This window comes from Malus domestica, chromosome 05 (assembly GCF_042453785.1).
Source record: "Malus domestica chromosome 05, GDT2T_hap1".
Classification (NCBI taxonomy): domain Eukaryota; kingdom Viridiplantae; phylum Streptophyta; class Magnoliopsida; order Rosales; family Rosaceae; genus Malus; species Malus domestica.
Window position 1 is genome coordinate 23,246,050 of NC_091665.1, and position 20,798 is coordinate 23,266,847.

At 35.5% G+C, this 20,798-nt stretch overlaps 2 protein-coding genes across 8 annotated transcripts; one reads left to right on the forward strand and one right to left on the reverse strand.

The window, feature by feature from the left end:
* The first annotated feature begins 2,215 nt into the window (after positions 1-2,215).
* LOC139196453 (uncharacterized) lies at positions 2,216-4,842 on the forward strand. Of its 7 annotated transcripts, none has more exons than XM_070822407.1 (5): positions 2,216-2,418; positions 2,505-2,587; positions 3,386-3,659; positions 3,758-3,805; positions 4,504-4,842. In XM_070822407.1, the coding sequence occupies exons 3-5, from the start codon at positions 3,447-3,449 to the stop codon at positions 4,729-4,731; spliced, it is 489 nt and encodes a 162-aa protein (XP_070678508.1). In that variant the 5' UTR covers positions 2,216-2,418; positions 2,505-2,587; positions 3,386-3,446; the 3' UTR covers positions 4,732-4,842. The 7 variants fall into 7 exon arrangements, with proteins under 7 accessions (XP_070678508.1, XP_070678511.1, XP_070678510.1 ...); XM_070822410.1 differs by having other exon boundaries at positions 3,585-3,659; XM_070822406.1 differs by having other exon boundaries at positions 2,240-2,418; positions 2,491-2,587.
* Positions 4,843-8,000: 3,158 nt separating this feature from the next.
* Positions 8,001-11,416, reverse strand: LOC108172368 (beta-glucosidase 12-like). Its single transcript, XM_029098511.2, has 13 exons — positions 11,225-11,416; positions 11,008-11,077; positions 10,684-10,742; positions 10,446-10,521; positions 10,194-10,271; positions 10,012-10,099; positions 9,675-9,930; positions 9,375-9,490; positions 9,053-9,270; positions 8,885-8,916; positions 8,687-8,789; positions 8,435-8,543; positions 8,001-8,318 (listed from the first exon to the last, which is right to left on the reverse strand). Exons 1-13 carry the CDS (start codon positions 11,393-11,395, stop codon positions 8,120-8,122), a joined length of 1,575 nt encoding a protein of 524 aa, XP_028954344.1. The 5' UTR covers positions 11,396-11,416; the 3' UTR covers positions 8,001-8,119.
* Between the last annotated feature and the right edge of the window lie 9,382 nt (positions 11,417-20,798).

The following is a 20,798-nucleotide window of genomic DNA, read 5'->3' on the forward strand; positions in this document are numbered from 1 at the left end:
AGAAAGTGTCAGGTTTTGTGACCTTCGCTTGGTTGCTTCGGTCACTAATGAGGATAAGTACGTAAATGAATAGAGACAGAGAAGCAAACACAGGATGTACGTGGTTCGCCCAAATTAGCTACGTCCACGGAGTAGAGGAGTTCTTATTAGTAGTGAAGGGCTTACACAAGTACAAAGGATCAAGCTCTCAATTTAGTGAGTTCTTGTGAATGATTTAACACAAATGGCATTAGGCAATATTGTGGGGGAATGACCCCTATTTATAGAAAAACTTGTAGCTTTGTCACATTGACATGTGTCATGTTATGATTGGTTCTTGATGTCGACACGTGCTGCGCTCTGATTGGCTTCTAATCTTGACACATGTCGAGTAGTGATTGGCCTCCTGGTCGGAGGGGAACTCTTCTGGGTCCTTGACAGTATAGCGTTGGCCGGTGCTCGGTAGTTTCGGGATTGGTCAAGTATGGTACAAACACGTATCCCATCAAAACAATAGATTCACTAATACTTAGAGTTTATTTATACTTTCATTAAGTATAACATAAGATTTTGTGATATCCACTAGTGTAAATATTTTAAATTGACAATCGAATTAGTTCATTGTATTCATATAAGATCAATGAGTGTAGCTGTAAAAAATCATCAAAATCGGAGTTAAAATAACCGTTAATTCGTGATTTTTTGTTTACAGCCGTCGCAAATGTTTGTCCCGTTACTTGATATCTGAATGTTTGTTTTTTACGATTTTTGGTGTATGCGATCTCAAAGCATATACAAACAAGTTTGACGGTTGGATAGTTGAAACTAGTTTTGTACAATGCGTTTCCCATCAAAATGATAGATTCACTAACACTTAGAGTTTATTTATACTTTCATTAAGTATAACATAAGATTTTGTGGTATCCACTTGTGTAAATATTTTAAATTGACAATCGAATTAGTTTATTGTATTCATATAGGATCCAGGAGTGTAGCTGTAAAAAACCATCAAAATCAGAGTTAAAACTACCGTTAAATCGTGATTTTTTTTTATAACCGTCGAAAAGTTTTATCCCGTTACTTGATTTTTGAATGTTTGTTTTTTATGATTTTTGTTGTATACGATCTCGAAGCATATACAAATAAGTTTGATGGTTCAATCGTTGAAACTAGTCTCACTTAATGCGAATCCCATCAAAACAATAAATTCACTAACACTTAAGAGTTTATTTATACTTTCATTTAGTATAACATAAAGATTTTGTAGTATCCACTAGTGTAAACATTTTAAATTGAAGATCGAATTCATTCATTGTATTCATATAGGGTCAAGGAGTGTAGCTATTAAAAATAATCCAAATCGGAGTTAAAACTATCGTTAAATTGTGATTTTTCGTTTATAATCGTAAAAAAATTTTGTCATGTTACTTGATTTCTGAATGTTTATTTTTTACGATTTTTGGTGTATGCTATCTCGAAGCATATACAAACTAGTTTGACGGTTTGATAATTGAAACTAGTATCGTAGAATGCGTATCCCATCAAAACAATAGATTCACTAACACTTAGAGTTTATTTATACTTTCATTTAGTAGAACATAATATTTTGTGGTATCTATAAGTGTAAATATTTTCAGTTGACGATCGAATTAGTTCATTGTATTCATATAAGGTCAAGAAGTGCAGATATAAAAAATCATCAAAATTGGAGTTAAAACTACCGTTAAATCAAGATTTTTCTTTTATATCCATCGAAAAGTTTTGTTCCATTACTTGATCTCTAAATGTTTATTGTTTGCAATTTTGATGTATGCGATCTCAAAGCATATACAAACAATTTTGATGGTTCAATCGTTGAAACTAGTCTTATAGAATGCGTATCCCATCAAGTTCAATAGTATACATATTTATTAAGTAGCTTTAATTTTATTTATTTTGTTATAATACTTAAGAGATTAAATGGTATATACATTTATTAAGTAACTTTAAATTTATTATTGTAGTTCGGATCGGGCTTTTATTAGAAAAATATATTATTGTGTTTTATGTTAAAAAAAAGAATTTGAAAGAACTAAAGTCACATTTTCAATAAATTTTATAATATTTAAAAATAAATAAATAACTTGCGCAACGCAAGGATATGCGTCGCGCAAAGACACTTTTTGGCGGTACAATTGCAAATAATAGGTGCTTTTTTTATAAATTTTTGCAATTTTTTTTTATTGGACAAAACGTCGATCCTTTTGCTCTTATTCCACTCGGTCTCTCTTTTCACTCTCGCCCATCTACAAACAAATTTCCCTTTCTCCCTTTTTTCCTCCTAACAAATTTCTCACAAATTTGGGCAGTTTTCTTCACAAATTTTCACTAACTTTCTCATTTCAGTAAATCCGGTTTCTGGGAAGAATTGCCGGCGTTTTTGGGCAGTTTTCATCTCAGGTAATCCGGTTTGTCTTCTTCTCAGATTCAACTAAAGTTTCAATCTTTAATTTATATTTTTCCCCAATTTAGCTACTTGTATGAAGGAAACGAATCCTTTCGCTCATCTTGGTCTCTCTCTTCCCTCTTGCTCATCTCGTTCCTCTCTCACTCCGTCTCAATTCCAAAGGTCCCTTCACATCCATCTCTCTCAATGTTTTGCTTTTTTTTGCTTTAATCGTTCAACATATGATAATTAGGGTTTTATTTGGTCCAAATTTCAATTTTAGTTTGTGTATCAGATTTCAATTTTTAGTTTGTGTATCAGATTTCAGTTTTACTACCCCATTCTAGGTCCAAAGTGTGACTTGGGGGTTGCTGTAAATTTATGGGGTGGTAAAATTTATGAATTTCTGGGGTTGATGTAAATTTATGGTTTTTGGGGGTTGCTGTAGATTTATGGTTTTGTGGGGTTGTAGTAAATTTATGGGGTAATCTGAGTGAGTTGAGGGTAAAGGGTGAAAGAATTGGATTGCTTTGGATCATTTGTTGTTATCTCCGTGTAAGAGATATATAGTTGACGAGGCTCATACTTGTTTGAGGGTTCTTGTATGTACAGATGTATTATTCGATTTTCTGAGTATTAGAATAACTATTAGCTGCATTTTAGTGCTGTGTTAAGAGACATAAAATAGATATTTTTTTCCTGGTTTTGTAGTAATTAATTGTTCCATTTACTTAAGCTTAGCTGGCTAGCTATGAGCTTTATGATGTTATCATGATATCAATCAATTTAATCATTGAATTACTACTTTTATTTGAAATGGTAGCTACAAGCCAACCTTATCTTCCATGTACTTAAGCTTTTAATTTGCTTTGAGAACTATTAAATGTAATGAACTTTGGTATTGCCTTTGTTCCCTTAATCTGTATATTGCATTTGTTTAAGTGAGAAATGACTCATTTCTTAAGTTTTATCACATGGCAGCTCATATTTCAGAACAAGAGGGCAGCTCATATCAAATGGCTCATTTCCTAAGTTTTATCACATGGTTTTTCTTTTTTATATGAAGTTTATGAAAAGAGGATTGTGGCTGAAGCTGGATGCTTCACTGTATCGTAAGAAGAGTCTGATGATAGTCATGTCAAATAGTCAAATATGTTTTGTATTGATCTGTCTTCTGCAGGGATTGGATGTCTTAAATATGCATATGTGTTATAATCTCCATTCATGTGCTACCCTTGGATCTCTTTCCAGATTGGTAAGTTCTGAGATTGTTCTCTCTTCGTTTGCTTGTATTGAGTTTGGGCATTAGTGAATCTATTTCTCTTTGTATGAGAGTCAAATTTCTTAATGCAGGTTCAATTGTTGCTGATCATGATTATCATGGATGAGAATGGGAAGAAGGTAACTTATCCAGCTTTCTTTTTCTTACACTTGTGCTTCTAATCTTTGTCTACGGGGTTTGTTGCCAACACTTTGCTTGTATGGACACTTATTTAAGATTGATAAATGATTTCTAACACGATGATTGTTCTCACATTTGTAGTTACAGTTTTTCTTTGTGCATAAGGACTGCGTATGTTTGTTTACTGATTAAGTCATGCTTCCCGTGCTGTATAATTAGTTGCATAAGGACTGTCTATGTTTGATGATTGATTTGTCCATGTCAGATAGGCCATGATAATTAAAGCTTTCTTAGTTAGATTGCAAGTATAGAATTTAATAACTGCACTAAGAATATTGTCAATGTGTTTGAAGATAGCTTTTGGATAGACATCAAGTATATGTCTACTTAGAATTGCCTTTTTACATGTATTTTACGACAAATAAAATTACGACAGATTAAATTGATTTTCATCATGTTAACTTGCGACCACAATAATCAAGATACACATAAACGGAACATCTGATCCCATTGGTTTAAAGTATAGTTGACATCTTTAATTAGTATTGTTTCTATAGTTGCACTACTGCTTTTTATATATATGTGAACAAATGCAAGAAAGGATATGATATTACTTTGGGTGCTAATTGATTAGTTTCAAATGCAAGAAATGATTAGTTTCTAATGTTATATTTTTATTGTTCGGTGTATGGGAAAGGCGCGGGTTTGTGAGACGGGTGCCTTCTCTTCCAGATTGACCACAGGAGAGGTCAATGCCTTGAAGGAGGAAGTGACAATCCTAAAAGGTCAACTTGCGGCTGAGGGCGAGCAGATGAGTATTATTGTATGGGCCTCACAGATGTTCCGTCTCCAAATCCCGATGCCAGCACTTGATCTTGCTCCACCTTCGACCTCCCAGTTCCTTTGCCCAACCGATACCAAGTAGCTTGATGTATAAAACCTAGAAGACTACTTCTTGTAGTTTTTTCTTTTTTGTTCGAACATTTTGTAGGTACATTTTCATATATTTTATAATTAAATACTTTTTCTTGGTTTATTAATTATTGTTTAGAATTTAATTACAATATTTATTAAAAATTAAATAAAAAATATTTTTGGCAAAAAAAAGGGGTTTGCGCGACGAAAGAGTAATATGCGTCGCGCAAAGAGATCCTTCGTCGCACAAAGTAGTTTTGCATTGTACTAGTGACATGCAATTGGCTTGCGACAAGCCTTTTCAACACCAGTATTTAGAGGGAACTTAACCTTAAGGTAATAACCATGCTGAAAAATGCTTGGACTCGGAAGTTATTTGAACACTTTATATAACTGACATAGCTTCCAAATCATTTCATTAATTTCTGATCTACATGAGAGATCGCTGCTACTTACGATAGAGATTTGCATTATCATTATCGCTAATTTCTTTATAAATGATAGAATCACAAATTTATTACAATGGCATTCGCAATTCTCCGCGTACACTTCAGGTTGGCAAACTGTCTACTGGTGACTCTAATGTCCCCACAGGATAAAGCATCAATGGTTGCAAAGAGTTACCATTAAAGGTACGGAGGTAATATTTTAACTAAACCACGTCGTTGCTTTCTTCGTAGCATATTAGATCTTGGTATCCCTACTTTTTCATGCCAAGGCTAATGGACTGTCACCTATTTGCATATTTGAAATCTAATCTATTGTGTAAATAACCTGGTAAATTGGTATGGTGATATGGATAATCATGACAGTGCTCTTGTATTTTGCAATCCTCGTTACCTTGGAACATTAAAGAAGGGAGGGACGTTGAATCAAGAGACCAATCATAACACAAAATGTGTCAACATCAAATAAAACTCGTAGAGTACCATATCAACCGCGAAAGGGAGCCAAAGACTCTCCTCAACTATAAAAGACGACCGTTCTCCTACAGTTAATTCCTAATGCCATTATTGTACTTAAACTCGTCATTACAACTCACTCATAATGATTGTGCTTTGTGAAGTCTAGTTTTATTGTTTGGCTTCCCTTGTTAAATGTAATCAATTGTACCACACATGTTCTCGTTATATTTAGGGTTAAATTGCAACTTTTGGGATCATGCTGCTGGAAATATCACTTCAAGAGCTTAACTTCTCTCATCAAAGGTTTGTTCATTCCTATGTATTTGATGTCATTATTTCCAGTTCATTTTGTCTAGTGGTTCTATGTCGTCAAAACTTCTCGTTGCTATCACGCGAGTTGGGCACACACTTTAAGACAACCCACATGAGCCATATGACTGCTTTTTATTGAAAATGATTTTTCAGCCTTAGATTTTTCCAGTTTGCTTGTACACATGACACGTGGTTTTTCTTGTCCCCCGTCTTGTCTAAAACAAAGCCCCACTATAAAAATTTAATCTAGGGTTCTTTTCAACTTGGCTAGGAGATTTATATTTTTCTGATTATCCAGATCATTGCATATTAGGGTGGCATTGTTTTCGTGATTTTGATCTTTGATTTAGGTCAAGCTTTTCTAGTTTCAAAGCTTTGAGCTGACTACTTTTTGGATTCACTTTAGTTTCATCTTTTGAAGTGTGTGACTGTTGAAACTGACTAGCCATCAACTTCATCATAACATCATTTGCATAAGTTGATTTGATTTCGGTGCCATAAGATGAAGAGCTCAGGAGGAGTTGCCACTTCCTGAAGACTGAAGGAATCCATCTCGTGAAAGGGAAGGTTGCACAAGGGTACAAGTTGCTCCATAGATTAGGAATTAGGAATTGAGCTTGTGTGGTTACATTGTAAGAATGTTGATTTCACTAGTGGATTGGACTCAATGGAAAGCCCCCAGTTTTTAACCCTAGAGGTGACTTTTTTCGAGCCAAAAACATCCTGTGTGTATTATTGATTTCCCTGGATTTATTTCTTACATCTTGTATATGATAGATGATCATCTTGACTTGCATATAGACTTGTCCATGCATCTAAGCTTATCAAGATTTGCATTTATACTAGACTGGACCTCAGTTAACTAGGGACATGTCTGTAAACCTAGTTTTTAAATTGATTATTTCCGTTGCTGGTTAATTAACAAACGTGATCTTTGTTGACTAGTGTTGATGACTAGCCAGTCAAGCATATATAGAATTTTAATTACAGGATATTTCACTTGGAACCAATTTCATGCTTGAACGTGTGTATTGTGTAAACTCTTCACTATTAATTAGAACTCATCTACCCTCTATATCTTTACATATTATCCTCACTAGGTGACGGGACTAACTTTGAGAAGGTAACAAACTTGACACTTTACGTCGTTCCATAGTCTCACTTATTTTGTGCATCAACATTATTTGTAAATAGTCTCTTACAAGCAATTGAGCCCGTGTGATGCCATCTGTTTTAAAACCGTGTTAAACAGGTGGAACATATTCAAATCTATTAGCATCCTTATGTTCAACAAAGAATTAAAAATAGGTGTTTATAATACATAGCAAAAGTTTTAAAACTCTTTAATTCTTCTTTCTAAGTAAATTTGACAAATACGTACAATACAATCTTCGACCAATTCAAGCGTACACTTTTTCTTTTCTTCTATCAAAATTGTCATGTAACCCAAAGTCATATGCAAAGTCAGCTAACTGAAAACATTTGTGTTCAGTTGTGTAAAAAGTAGAGTACGCTTTAATTGAAAAAATAATCATTAATACAATTAGGCAAGAAAGGCAAGATGATTCTCCTGAGGAGTTAGAAATATTTTGACTTCAACAAAAAGATATTAACAAGGTTTTACATACGTACCTGCAAGCTCAAAGCTGCAGTATTATCTCAAAAAAAATTAATAAATAAAAAAAATAAAATTATTCCATCTTAAATTTTATTTGTGGCGTAGCTTATTATTGTCCTTATTAACAAAGGAAAACTAATGAAAAAAACTTGAAAATTTTGAGTTTTAACGATAACGAAAAAATAAAAGGTAAAGTGAATAGTACCATGATTGACATTTTAGTGTAAAATTGTGGTTTTTTGTTAAAGTGAACAGTACCAGAACTTTTTCGTTAAAGTTCCCTATTAACAATTACTACTATGTCGAACTGAGTTTCCTTACAACAGGACCTATTAAAATGATAACTTATTACAATGTAAAATTTATTCCTAAACCCAAACAGGGACCAAAACTTTTTATGACTACAAATAAGTTATTCGTTTATAGAGAAAGGTTTGATTGTAGCATTCACAGGACTTATAGCTTTATTGAATCTCAAGAATGTTTACATTATTGCAAGGAAATACAAATGCATAAGGAATTGAAATATAAATACATAAAAAAAAAATTATCCACTCAAATGTTTATAATGAACTATAGCTTTCTTCGAATTTATTCTTCTTAAGCAAATTTTTGAACCAGTGTGCTGAGAGTTTTGGGTATCTTTTCAGCCCATCTTTATAATCCACGTAGTTTAAACCAAATCGGACAGTGTATCCAGAAGTCCATTCAAAGTTGTCTAACAATGTCCATGCAAAGTATCCCTTCACTTTCGCGCCATTTCTGCACACACACACACAAATGTACAAATGGGTTAGGTCAATATAATGATTAAATAACCATAACATAAGAAGGCTAGGCAGTATATAGCCTTAATCATTTTGTTAATAACTACTTACTTGATCGCCGCTTGAAGGTAACACAGGTGACGATAGTAGTAGTCAATTCTACTGGTATCATGAAGGGCCTCTTCAAGTGATAGTTCTGGATTATTCAACTCTGATACACCTATGTGCATATTATTACACACAAAAAATTAAATTTGGTTTCTTCCTCTAAAACTAAAAGAAAACGTGTAGTTTCATTTTACACCACTATAAATATGTGAAACTTTTGCAATTAATCAAGGCTTAAAAGTTTGTATTACATACCATTCTCAGTAATATAAATGAGTGGATCATTATATTTTTCCTTTGTGTAAAGCACAAGATCGTGAATTCCTTTTGGATATACATATAACCAATCCGAAGCAGCCTGCAACACCATTTGAAGATAATACGTAAATGTTGGGGAAAAAAACACTACTCTTCCAAATGCAAATAGCTCAAAATGATAAATTTGATATTTACCTGTGGACCAATGAGTACTCCATTAAGCTCAGCTGCCACAATATTTACAAACATTAGAATACAATTGGTGTAAATATTAGAATATAATTAAAGTAATTAAGAAGTTAAACTAGGCAAAGAAGTACAAAGAACTTAAGCTATTCAAACTAAGTTTCCTTTTGCACTCACTTGTAAGATCAGCACGAGAATCTGTTACGTAGCTTGCCGGTAGTGAATTGTTCTTGGGTGCACTACTTGTGTATCTAGCAGTATAATAATTTATTCCAAGAAAATCAAATGATCCGTTTAGCAACTTGGATTGTTCTTTTGTGAATTTGGGCAATCTTTTCCCAACAATTGATCGCATGGTGTGTGGATAGTCACCACTTGTTAATGGGTCCAAAAACCTACAAAACATGACAATTCCGGATATTAGCCTAATTATATTATTATATATAAAGAGTACTGCTAGCTAGGTATGGGTTGATATATAATTTAATAAGACACTTGCCATCCAAACATAAAATCCAAAGATCGTAAGGCAGCATCTTTATCTTGCTTTGAATCTGAAGCAGGCTCAAACCAGTCTGACACCAATGTTATCCCTATCAAGCCTTTTTGAGTTGCCTACACAAAAATATGAATTTTGGTTGAACAAATAGGAGCTGTGGAAAAAGATACAACCTTTAGATTATCTCACTACAGAGAGTATTCCCTCTTGTATTACAACTCAATAATAATGATTCATATAGAATTCTCAATTAGGAGCCAATAATCTGTCCCCAAAAAAAAAGAACAAAAGTTATAGAACCTGATATCTATTCTTGTACAATTCTACAGCTGCTCCATGAGCAAGAAGAAGGTGGTGTGCCACCAAGTATGGTTCACTGGCTGAATCTCCACCGGTGCAGTTTAGGTTTTGCCAAGAAGAGCAACGTCCCGGTACTTGAGTACCAACAGCATAACCCATGTAACTAAAAGTATATGGCTCATTTTCCGTGAACCAGTGCTTGACTCGATCACCAAATTCCTTATAACAAAGTTCCGCATAGTCTTTAAAATGTTCGCTGTAGATACACATTTATGTTACGAATATCAGTATGTATTTTATCAAATTATCACTGAGAGAATAAATTTTGTTCACTTACACAATACGAGGGCTTAAGAAACCACCATATTCATCTTCTAAAGCTTGGGGAACATCCCCATGAAAGAGTGTCACAAATGGCTTTAATCCTATATATACATGATCAGTAAAATCAAATTAAAAGTCTGATTGAATGATGTTCTAAAAATTCATGTAATAATTGTTTAAGGTAGGATGATTAACCATTGCGTAGGAGTTCATCGATGAGATTGTTGTAATAATCAATTCCTTTTATGTTAACGCCACCACTTAACGTTCCATCTAATTAGAACAAAAATAACAAGAAAAATAAGGGTTATACAGTAGATAACTCGATCACATTAATTTAGTTAAAAGTATATAAAGAGAATAATTTTCTCGTAGGACAAATAATTCTTATGCACAATATATATTGACATTGGTCCCAACCAAATATGAGGATGTGGAGCAACTTACTTGGTAATAATCTGGACCATGAAATAGAGAATCGGTAAGCATCCAACTCCATATCCTTCATAATCCCCACATCTTCCTAGAATGACAAAAGGATATATATCATAATAAGAAAAAAATTTAAAATTAAATATTGAGGATCTCATTATATTGTGTTTTTTATAAAGGCTCCAATTTAATATGTTAACATGTGCCCTTCAAGTATAAACGGTCAAGAGAATAAAGTGATGAGATTCTAGACCTTATAGCGGTGATATTGATCAATAGCAACGTCTCCGTTACTGCCATCGGTGATTTTTTCTGCACTTATTAAAAAACATAATGGTGAAATCCATATCATATGCAAAGTATTTTATGTGCGTGCGTATTGATGAAGTATATACATATACTGTACATATCACATGACCACGTACTATTTGTCTCCCAACAAAGTGCATGGTTATCAGAGGGGTTGGAGTTTTTTAGGTATACTTGTCCTCATGAAGAAAAGAATGAGGTGCTAATTATACTCCTTTGAAATGAAGTAGCTAAACTTTTCATATTACCAATTGATTAAAATACAGACCTGGATGTTTGTGGGTGTAGGTATCCCATATGCTTGGTCCTCTTCCATCTTCTTTTACTGCACCTTCATACTGAAATATACATACATGCGTATTTGTAAGTGTACTACCACACACGTAAGGAAGATGTCAACATTATAATTCATGCATGTATAAAATATACCAATAAAATGGTAAATAATCCCAGAAGATATATATATAATACATATATATATTGACCTGGTAAGATGCAGAACCTGTGCCAAATATGAACCCTGGTTCAAAACTGTTGCGATTGAGAAATTCACAATGAACAGGTGGATCCGTATTAGCAGCTTTGCTATTTGTCAATGCAAAGCCAATGAGTAGCAGCACACCAAAGAGCAAAGATCTTGAATATTTCATTGCCATAACTTGGGAATTTTGATATCGATCGTGATAATTAAGTTGTCTCTTCCAGGAATACTGCATGGGGTTTATATAGAGGAAGGGAGGAAGGGATATGGTGTCCACGTACTTGCTCATGAGAATAGTAAAGGGTTAAAATTCGAATTGAATTTTGAAGTCCTAGTTTAAAGACCAGGTCATGGTCTGCAGCTTAAAAGAAAGCACGTTTCATGGGAAAGGGATCCTCTCTGGTTCCCTTCCACCAAATCCACCAATCAGGACCCTTAAAATTTGATCAAACGGCTAAAGTTATTATAACTTTTAAAGGGGCCCTGTTTTTAGTCGTTTGATCAAATTTCAAGAGTCCGGATTGGTGGAATTGGTTGAAGGGATCCGGAGAGAATCCCTTTCCCGTTTCATGAACCCAAAAGTTGCGTATGTACGTAAAAGAATGGATAATCCTTGCATTCCACCAACGAGGAATGCACATGTTCTACAAATTTTACATTGGGATGGTTCAGTTTCTTAATATTTATTTGAAGATCATCTAAACAAAAAGAATTATTCGAATTTGAGATCATTTAGTCATCTAAATTTATGAATCATATTGACGGTTTAGACACCAAGTAAAAGATTTATAATGAACTATTCATTATATTGATACATTTAGATGACTAAACAGTCTTCAATTTGAACAGTGTTTTGTCTATATGATATCCAAATTGAGATTAAGAATAGGTAGGACTTGTGATTATGTTAAAAGTAAGATAAAGTAGACAACTCTTCGATCGATCTCATCTTAATCTGAAATGATCAAATACCCTTGAGTTTTCCAACAAGAGAAAAATATTATCTGCGTTCGGAAAGAAAGAGTCATTTATCTGCATTTTTATATTATGTCTGCGAACTGTTGAAGGCTTCAATACCCAATACCCATTCTGAAGGTCAATATAAAAAAGTTGAGTATGGACGAGTTTAATAATGTAATATGAGTCAACTTGAAGCCATAACTTCTGAAGGTCAATATTGACGATCAGTGATGAGATTTTTCGTATGCGCCAGGCTCCAGCTAGCTACAGAGACTTGTTCAAACAGTAGAAAATTATTTGACCCAATAAAAAAGTAGAAATTTATGACCTGAATTCTTTATGTAAGTACATAACCGATAAGGTTGAAGAATTTAATCTTTGAATTAAATCCTGATCTTTTTCTTCTTGTTAGAGTTTTAATATTGAAAGCGTCCTGTTATCAAGGGCGAACCTATTATGGCGCAAAGAGGACGGCCGCCCCTCTTCTAGCCGGAAAGAAGCCTAGGAGTCTGATATTCTGTGCTGCCACACCTCTAGTTCTATCGGAAATGAGGTCTGGTTTGCTGAAGGAGGAGCAGCCTCCTTGTCCCAACGAAGAAGATGATGCAGAGAGACTCATTTTCTCTCTCCCTCGTGGCAAAGTAAAATTTTTGTCTTCTTTGGTTGTCATCCTATGAGCTTCTGCCACCTTTAATACTATTCACTAAAGCCCTTATGAATTGGGAGGTGATATATATATGCCGACAACAAAATCGGGAGGTGTGGCACCAAATATATTACATCAGTCACCACTTGCATGTCTACATCACTTAGCCTATGCTTTTTAGCTTTGGTCTGGAATTGTGATGTTTTTTTTTTTTTAAATATAGCTTATTAAAAAATTAAAATATTAAATGTGTTTGATAAAACAATAAAGAAATATTTTTTTATACAAAATTTGTTGGCAATGATTGTGAAAAAGTATAGAAAGGAAAAGTCTACTATGTTTCTAAAAGCAATGTCTTTTTTCAAAATATAGTGAGCTACTACTTGAATTTTCATTTCATACCATCAAATTACTAAGACACTAATTAAAGCAAAAATTCTAACATTTTTATATGTTGTATGTTAAATAAACCCAAACTCCTAATTTAGGTATAATTTTTTCATTGTAATTAGACACTAATTTATATAATATATAATAATTTACTTAAATCTGCCTAGTCCGCCTATGCCTCACATAGGCACTAATGCCCAATCAGGTGTCCAACTAGCACCCAACAAAGCAACGCCATTTAGGTGTTTAATTAAAAACAAATAAATTATACCTCTTCAGTCTTCACCTGTTTCCCTCTTTTAAACTCCACAAATTAGCACACACCTTGTGGTATGACTGTGACATGCAGGACGTTACTTTTTCATGCGTTTCGAAGAGGTAGTACGAATTTATAGTCATATGCCTTTCTAGGAATTAGTAGCAGGAAAACTATATTGCTAGCATACTCACTCTGGATTTCGGTTATTGTATGCGTTGTTATTCAATTTTGGTTTTGATAAATTGGAATTGGTGTAATAGGAATCATTATGTGATGATGTGCTTGATTATACTATTGTGGATGCAAATTTCCGCTGTATGTTAATTTGACAAAAATGCACCTACAAAATTATAACACCTTCGATTAAGGCCAAAAGCCTCACGCGCCCACGATGAACGGCAAGGCTTTGGCCGAAGAATCTCTGATACCAAAGTTATTATTTTTAAAAGAATGTATTCTTAGGAGTTTTTGGGCAGCAAAATGGTTTAGCATTTTAGTGGGATGCGTGGGGTATTTATAGGAGGGTGACCGGCCATACACCTTCTTCATGGGATTATTTTTGTTCCTTCTCATTCAGGTTCAAATTCACTGAAAATGTCATGGCAATTGCATTTTCAGCTTTCTAGTCCCATACACATTCTTCATCAAATATAACATTGTTTGACACAAAAGCCTTCTTGATTACTAAGTTACAAACACTGTAACCTTTCACAACTTCGCATAACCAACAGAGATCTCTTTCACAGAAGCTTTATCCAGTTTTATCTCAGTTGTCCAGGAACATGATTGTAACAAATGCAGCCAAACACTCTGAGATGTTTTATTCTTGGCTTTCTACCACTAAATGCATCAAATGGATTCTTGTCCTGCAAAGCTTTAGTTGGCATCTATTTAGAAGATATACTGTAGTGTTAGAAGCTTTTCCCCAAAAATCATAAGGTAGATTCTTATCAAGTAACATGCCTTTAGCCATTTCAATAATGGTCATGTTCTTCCTCTCAGCAAGACCATTTTATTTAGGGGAATAAGCCACTGTCAGTTGCCTTTCAAGGCCTAGATCATCACAGAAGCTTTGAAACTCTAGAGAAATATATTCTCATCCTCAATCACGTCTCGATTTGTGAATTTGATAACCACTTTCAAGCTGAACCATAGCTTTAAAGCTTTTAAATACACATAATATGCCTGACTTAGGCTTCAAGAAATATAGTCAGCACATTCTGATATGGTCATGAATAAATATCAGAAAGTGTCTATTTCCACCAAGTGTAGCGACCTGCATAGGACTACATACATCAGAGTGTATCAACTCCAATGGCTTATTTGCTCTCCAAGTCATTTCGTTATTGAATGCCTCTCAGTGATGTTTTCCTACGATGCATCCTTCAGAGACAACATTTGATTTCTTCAATTTAGATAGGCATAATACCATTTCCTTATCAGCCAACATATGCAAACTCTGAAAATTCAAGTGACCAAATCTTTTGTGCCACTCTAGAGAGTCTTCTTCAGCTATTGCTTTCAATGCAGATGGCATTATATCCTTCATGATGAGAGGAAAACATATGTTTCCTGTCATTTGTATTGCGACCACATGTCTTTCAAGGCTTCTATCTTTAAATATTTCAACTTTATCATCTCTAAACAATAAGAAATATTCATGCTCCAGCATTTCGCCTACACTTAGCAAGTTTTTATCTAAATCAGGAACAAGCATAACCTCTTTGATATGCCTCGTACTATTTTTGGTTCAATCACCAAGGTTCCTTTTGCAATCGCTTGTTTTGTAATATCTGTATGTTTCCTATCTTAAGCCATGCAGTGCCACTTAGTACTGCAGTCTAGTGGTATTTCTCTTCACTTTTAACCACTATTCTTAAAATCTTCGCCTAGCGCCGCCTAGGCACTAGGTTGTTGGCCACCGCCCTGATTAATGCCTAAGCATTTGAAAATTAAGAAAGGGTGCCTAGACCTGATGAGGCACCCACCTAGACTACCTAGGCACCTGCCTAGGTTGCAACTACTTAAACAGAAAATAGATAACTTTCATTTTCTATTTTACTCTTTTCAATAAATTGGAAGAGACTTGTTGAATAGTTAAATGAACAAACACTACATGTTTGTTCCTCATGTTTTCATTATGTTCCAATACTTCATAATTATATGTCATTATATTTTGGAGTTTATGATGAAATTATATATATTTTAAGTGCAAACGGGACACTTATTTACACGAAACATAATAGATTTACTTAAATCCACCTAGTTCGCCTAGGCACCTAGACCGCCTAGTCACCTAATAGAAGCATATTTATGCGACTGAGTTAGCTTGTTCTCATGCATTTATGTTGTTATTTCTTAGTTAATTATGTATTTTAAGCTATTTTCGTGTGTTTGTAGGTCCAAAGGGTTAATGTGGCAAAGAAGTGCATTTTGGAGCATTTTTTGGCATGGAATGGATAGCTTATGCTTGGAGCAAAAGGAATGGACGAAATTTGAAGTTTGTGCATCATCATCTCCCTATAAATAACCATTTTAGCACACTCATTTCACCCAACACATCCACTCATTTCTACCACCCAACACATTCACCTACCACTACATCCACTCATTTCACCCAACACATCCACTCCTTTCAACCACCCAACACATTCACCTACCACTACATCCACTCATAACCACCACCCACTACATCCTCTCCCTAGCCTATAAATACATCCACCCTTCACCATAACAAGGGAGAAAAAAATCCATCCAAAACACACACACATCATCTACACAATTCTCCACTCTTTGCCGCATTCAATACAACATTCATCCAAACACATCCATTCATCTTCACATCCATTCCTCCATACAAACAAACCTTCAAACACTTACCAACACCTTGTGCCGTAGCAAAGGAAGGGAAGGAAAGTGCTTGGACGTGCTTGCTATCCAACTTGGATCGTTGGAGTGTTTAGGTGTTTTCTTTCTTTTGTTTCCAATGTTTAAATTCATTTTCTTTTGTTTTGTTGTGAATATGAGTGGCTAAACCCCTCTTGGCTAGGGGTGATTTCAAAGCCATGATTATGTATGCAATATAATTTGATAAATTCCAATTATGAACTCTTGAATGGTGAATACAGTTGGCTTAACTATTTGATTGATAACTTATTTGTATTTGTTAATTAAGGGTCGACACTTAATTGGCATGCATAAATCCGTTGCTAGAATATAAGGAAGTTTCACATAATCATTACAAACTTATATTCACATGTAGTGAAGGTCGCTTATAAACGATCGCGTTAAGTTCAATTCCTAGCATGAGTGACATGATGTCATAGTTGCAATTGCTTTGTCAATGCTTATGATTTTCATTAAACATAATGATCTTTTATTGTATCTCTATTATGATGTCATGTAGGGAACTTTAGAAGAATGTTTTGGGTTGTCGAATGATGTCATCCAATCCAATAAAACAAGGAAAATCTGAGAGTTAACTAGTGATGTCACGGTTAATTTGGAGCATTGTCGTTCATAATTCAATGAAGTAGTAACTGGAAATCGAGTTATTTGCATACATGTCATGTGTGGAGAAAAAGCCTCTAGCTATCCCATCCATCATCTTATTTCTCAAATTTGTTTTACAATCTGTCTAGTTTTTCATACTTGTTTGTTTGTTTCAACTTCGTCCAAAACTCAATTCCCATTTACTTTAGTGTGTCTAATTAGTTAGAATCTATTTTAATTTGTGTTTTTAAGTGTTTTGATTCAAGTAAAAGTCAATTTTCGTCCAAAGTGATTCCTAGTGTCTAGTTTAAGTTTAGTTGGTTGTTTTAAGCTGTTTTGAGTATTTTAAGTTTTCTTTGAGTCTTGAGAGTCTTATTAAGTGTTTTTAAGTTTAGTTTTATGTTTTTGAGTCAGTTTGGAGGTTATTAGCAAGCCCTCCTAATCCCCGGTCCAGAACGATCCCTACTTACATTCTTTACTACAATTAATAAAAGAGGGTTAAATTTGTATGATTATATATTTCGCATCAAGCTTTTGGCGCCGTTGTCGGGGATTAGCAACTTTGCTAATCCCTTATTATTTCTTTTTATTTATTTTCATGTGTTTTTTTTCCTAGTTGCTGATTTTACTTGTTTTCTTGTTTTAGGTGGTTTATGACTCGAAGTTCTCAACCTGTTCATAAGCACATCTTTGACTTTGACGACAATTTTGAACGAACTTTGAGACGAGCGAGGAATCAACAAGAACCCCAATCATCTCAACCTGCACCAGATCCTGAAGAAGACAAAGTAGAAGAGCAAGAGGAGGCCACGATAAGGACTTTTGAAGAAGTCCAAGATATGGCAGTAGACAATCGAACAATCAAGGAGCTTTCCGCTTCAGGATTGGACAATGCTCTGCCTTTATGCATTCAATATCCAAGGGAGGCCCAAAACAAGACCGACGAGTTCGAATTAAAGTCTAGTTTATTGCACCATATTCCTAAGTTCCATGGGTTGTCCATGGAAGATCCTAATAAACATTTGAAGGAGTTCGAGGTTGTTTGTTCGAGCATGACCCCTGTGAATGTTGATGGGAGCATTCTGAAAATGAAGGCTTTTCCCTTTTCTCTCTTGGAAAAGGCTAAAGATTGGTTGTATGAGCTAGCCATCGGAACTGTCACATCATGGGAGAGTATGAAACGGGCATTTTTGGAGAAGTTTTTCCCAACTTCTCGAGTCATTCTACTACGCAAAAGGATTAGTGGCATTCAGCAAAACCAAGGTGAATCCTTTCCCACTTACTATGAGCGTTTTAAAACCCTTGTTGCTTCATGTCCACAGCACCAGATGAAGGAGGATCTTCTTCTGTAATATTTCTACGAAGGGCTTCTACCAATTGAACGCTAAATGTTGGATGCCTCAGCAAGAGGAGCTTTGGTGGACAAAACACCCATGGCTGCCAAGACCTTAATTGCTAATCGAGCATTGAATGCTCAACAATATGAAGGCGTTGGTCAAAGAGACAACCCACAGCAGCAAAAAGTTAATGAGGTAAGTGCTATTTCCGAACTTCAAAATCAAATGGCTAATCTTACTACTCTTCTTTCACAGGTGGTTGAAAAACCAAAAGAACAAAGTGTAACTGCTTATGGCGTGTGCTCAATGAATGGACATCTCACGGATAAGTGCCCTCAATTGATCGAGAATGGAGGGTGGGAATCTGCCAACGCCGTGGGTTTTGGGAGTCAAAACCAACCAAGGAATGATCCGTTCTCGAATACATACAATCTAGGTTGGTGAGATCATCCAAATTTCAAATTGAGGGAACCCCAACAAATCCAACAACAAAGTGCATTCAGACAGCAACCTCCGGGATTCTATCAAAGGCCGTATACACCCACACAACCCCAAACACAACCTGCCCAAAATAACTCAGGTTCGTCTTTTGATAATGCTCAAGTTATTCAGTTACTAACTACATTGGCGAAGGGTCAGGAAAATCAAGCCAAAGATATGCACAATTACGCCAAGGAAGTGTAAAACCAAGCTCGAGAGGTGACTGAATTGAAGAGACAGATGGGACAAATGGCTGAGTTCATGGGCCAATTTAGTAGAGAGCCAGGTAAGTTACCTAGTTCGACAGATGTGAATCCAAAGGGAGGCTTCCAATCTGCCAAAGCCATCACCTTGCGAAGTGGACAAGAAGTTAGATCTGATCTCAGCCCATCTAAATCCAATCAAACGGAGGACGAAAAGATGCAATCTGAGGAGAAAGAACAAGGCCTTCCCTCGGTAAGGATTGAGCAATCTTTGCCGCAAACACCTACACACCTTAATTCGACCACCTAAGGTAAGTTGGGTTCAAATTCCATGACTTCTAATTCCATTCCAACCAATGCACCCTTTCCTCGCAGGTTTATGCAATCAAAGAAGGATGAGAGTGACAAAGACATCATTGACACATTCAGAAAGGTGCAAGTCAACATTCCACTTCTAGATGCAATTAAACAAGTCCCCAAGTATGCTAAGTTCCTGAAGGAGCTGTGCACTACAAGGAAGAGGGCTTCGAACAAAGAAGTGGTAAGGGTAAGTGAGAATGTCTCAGCTGTGTTGCAACAAAAATTACCTCCTAAGTGCAAAGATCTAGGCAGTTTTACAATTCCTTGTGTTATAGGAAATACTCGTTTTGAATCTGCCATGTTAGATCTAGGTGCATCAATAAATGCCATGCCTTATTCAATATATGCATCTATTAACTTGGGAGAATTAAAAAATGATGGAGTGATCATTCAACTGGCCGATAGATCTAATGCGTATCCAAAAGGTGTTTTGGATGATGTTTTAGTGCAGGTGAATCACCTAGTCTTTCCGGCGGACTTCTACGTGCTTAAAATGGAAGACTCGAACCATTCCTCTCAATTACCAATATTACTTGGCCGACCATTCATGAAGACTGCCCGTACAAAGATAGATGTATTCAAGGGAACATTGACCATGGAATTTAATGGGGAAGTTATTGATTTCAATATTTCTGATGCTATGAGATATCCTCATGATGGTCACTCTTGTTTCTCTATTGATGTGATTGACTTTTGGGCGCAGGAATTCCTTGATGATTTGAGTGAGGATGCACTTGAAAAGACTCTCACGCAAAGCATTGGACTAAAAAATGAAGGGTTAGCACTTAGGCATGCACATGGCAACAACAAGGAACATCTTGTTGTGCCTATCCAAGAAGAATTAGTGGACATGGTTGCTGCCCTAAAGTCAAATCCAAGGCATACTGGTAAGTCTCCTAACCTAATTTCAATTCCCAATTCGACTAACAAGTTGCTTCCTTCTGTAATGTAGCCCCCTTCCTTAGAGCTTAAACCATTATCGAGCCATTTGAATTATGTTTTTCGGAGAACAAGAGACGCTGCCCGTCATCATCTCTTCTTCACTCACTGTACAAGAGGATGACAAGTTGGTGAGGGTGCTTCGGGAATACAGAACTGCCATTGGGTGGACATTGGCCGATATCAAGGGAATTAGCCCTACCACTTGCATGCATCGAATACTCTTGGAAGAAGAAGCCAAACCATCTAGAGAAGCACAACGCCGGCTCAATCCACCCATGATGGACGTTGTGAAGAAGGAAATCATCAAGCTACTAGATTGTGGAGTGATTTACCCAATTTCTGATAGCCATTGGGTCTCGCCGGTCCAAGTTGTTCCTAAGAAGTCCAGAGTCACTGTGGTAAAAAATGAAGATAATGAGCTTGTTCTCACCCGAATCCAAACCGGATGGAGAGTTTGTATTGACTATCGGAAGCTCAACGCTAGGACAAGAAAAGATCACTTCCCGCTG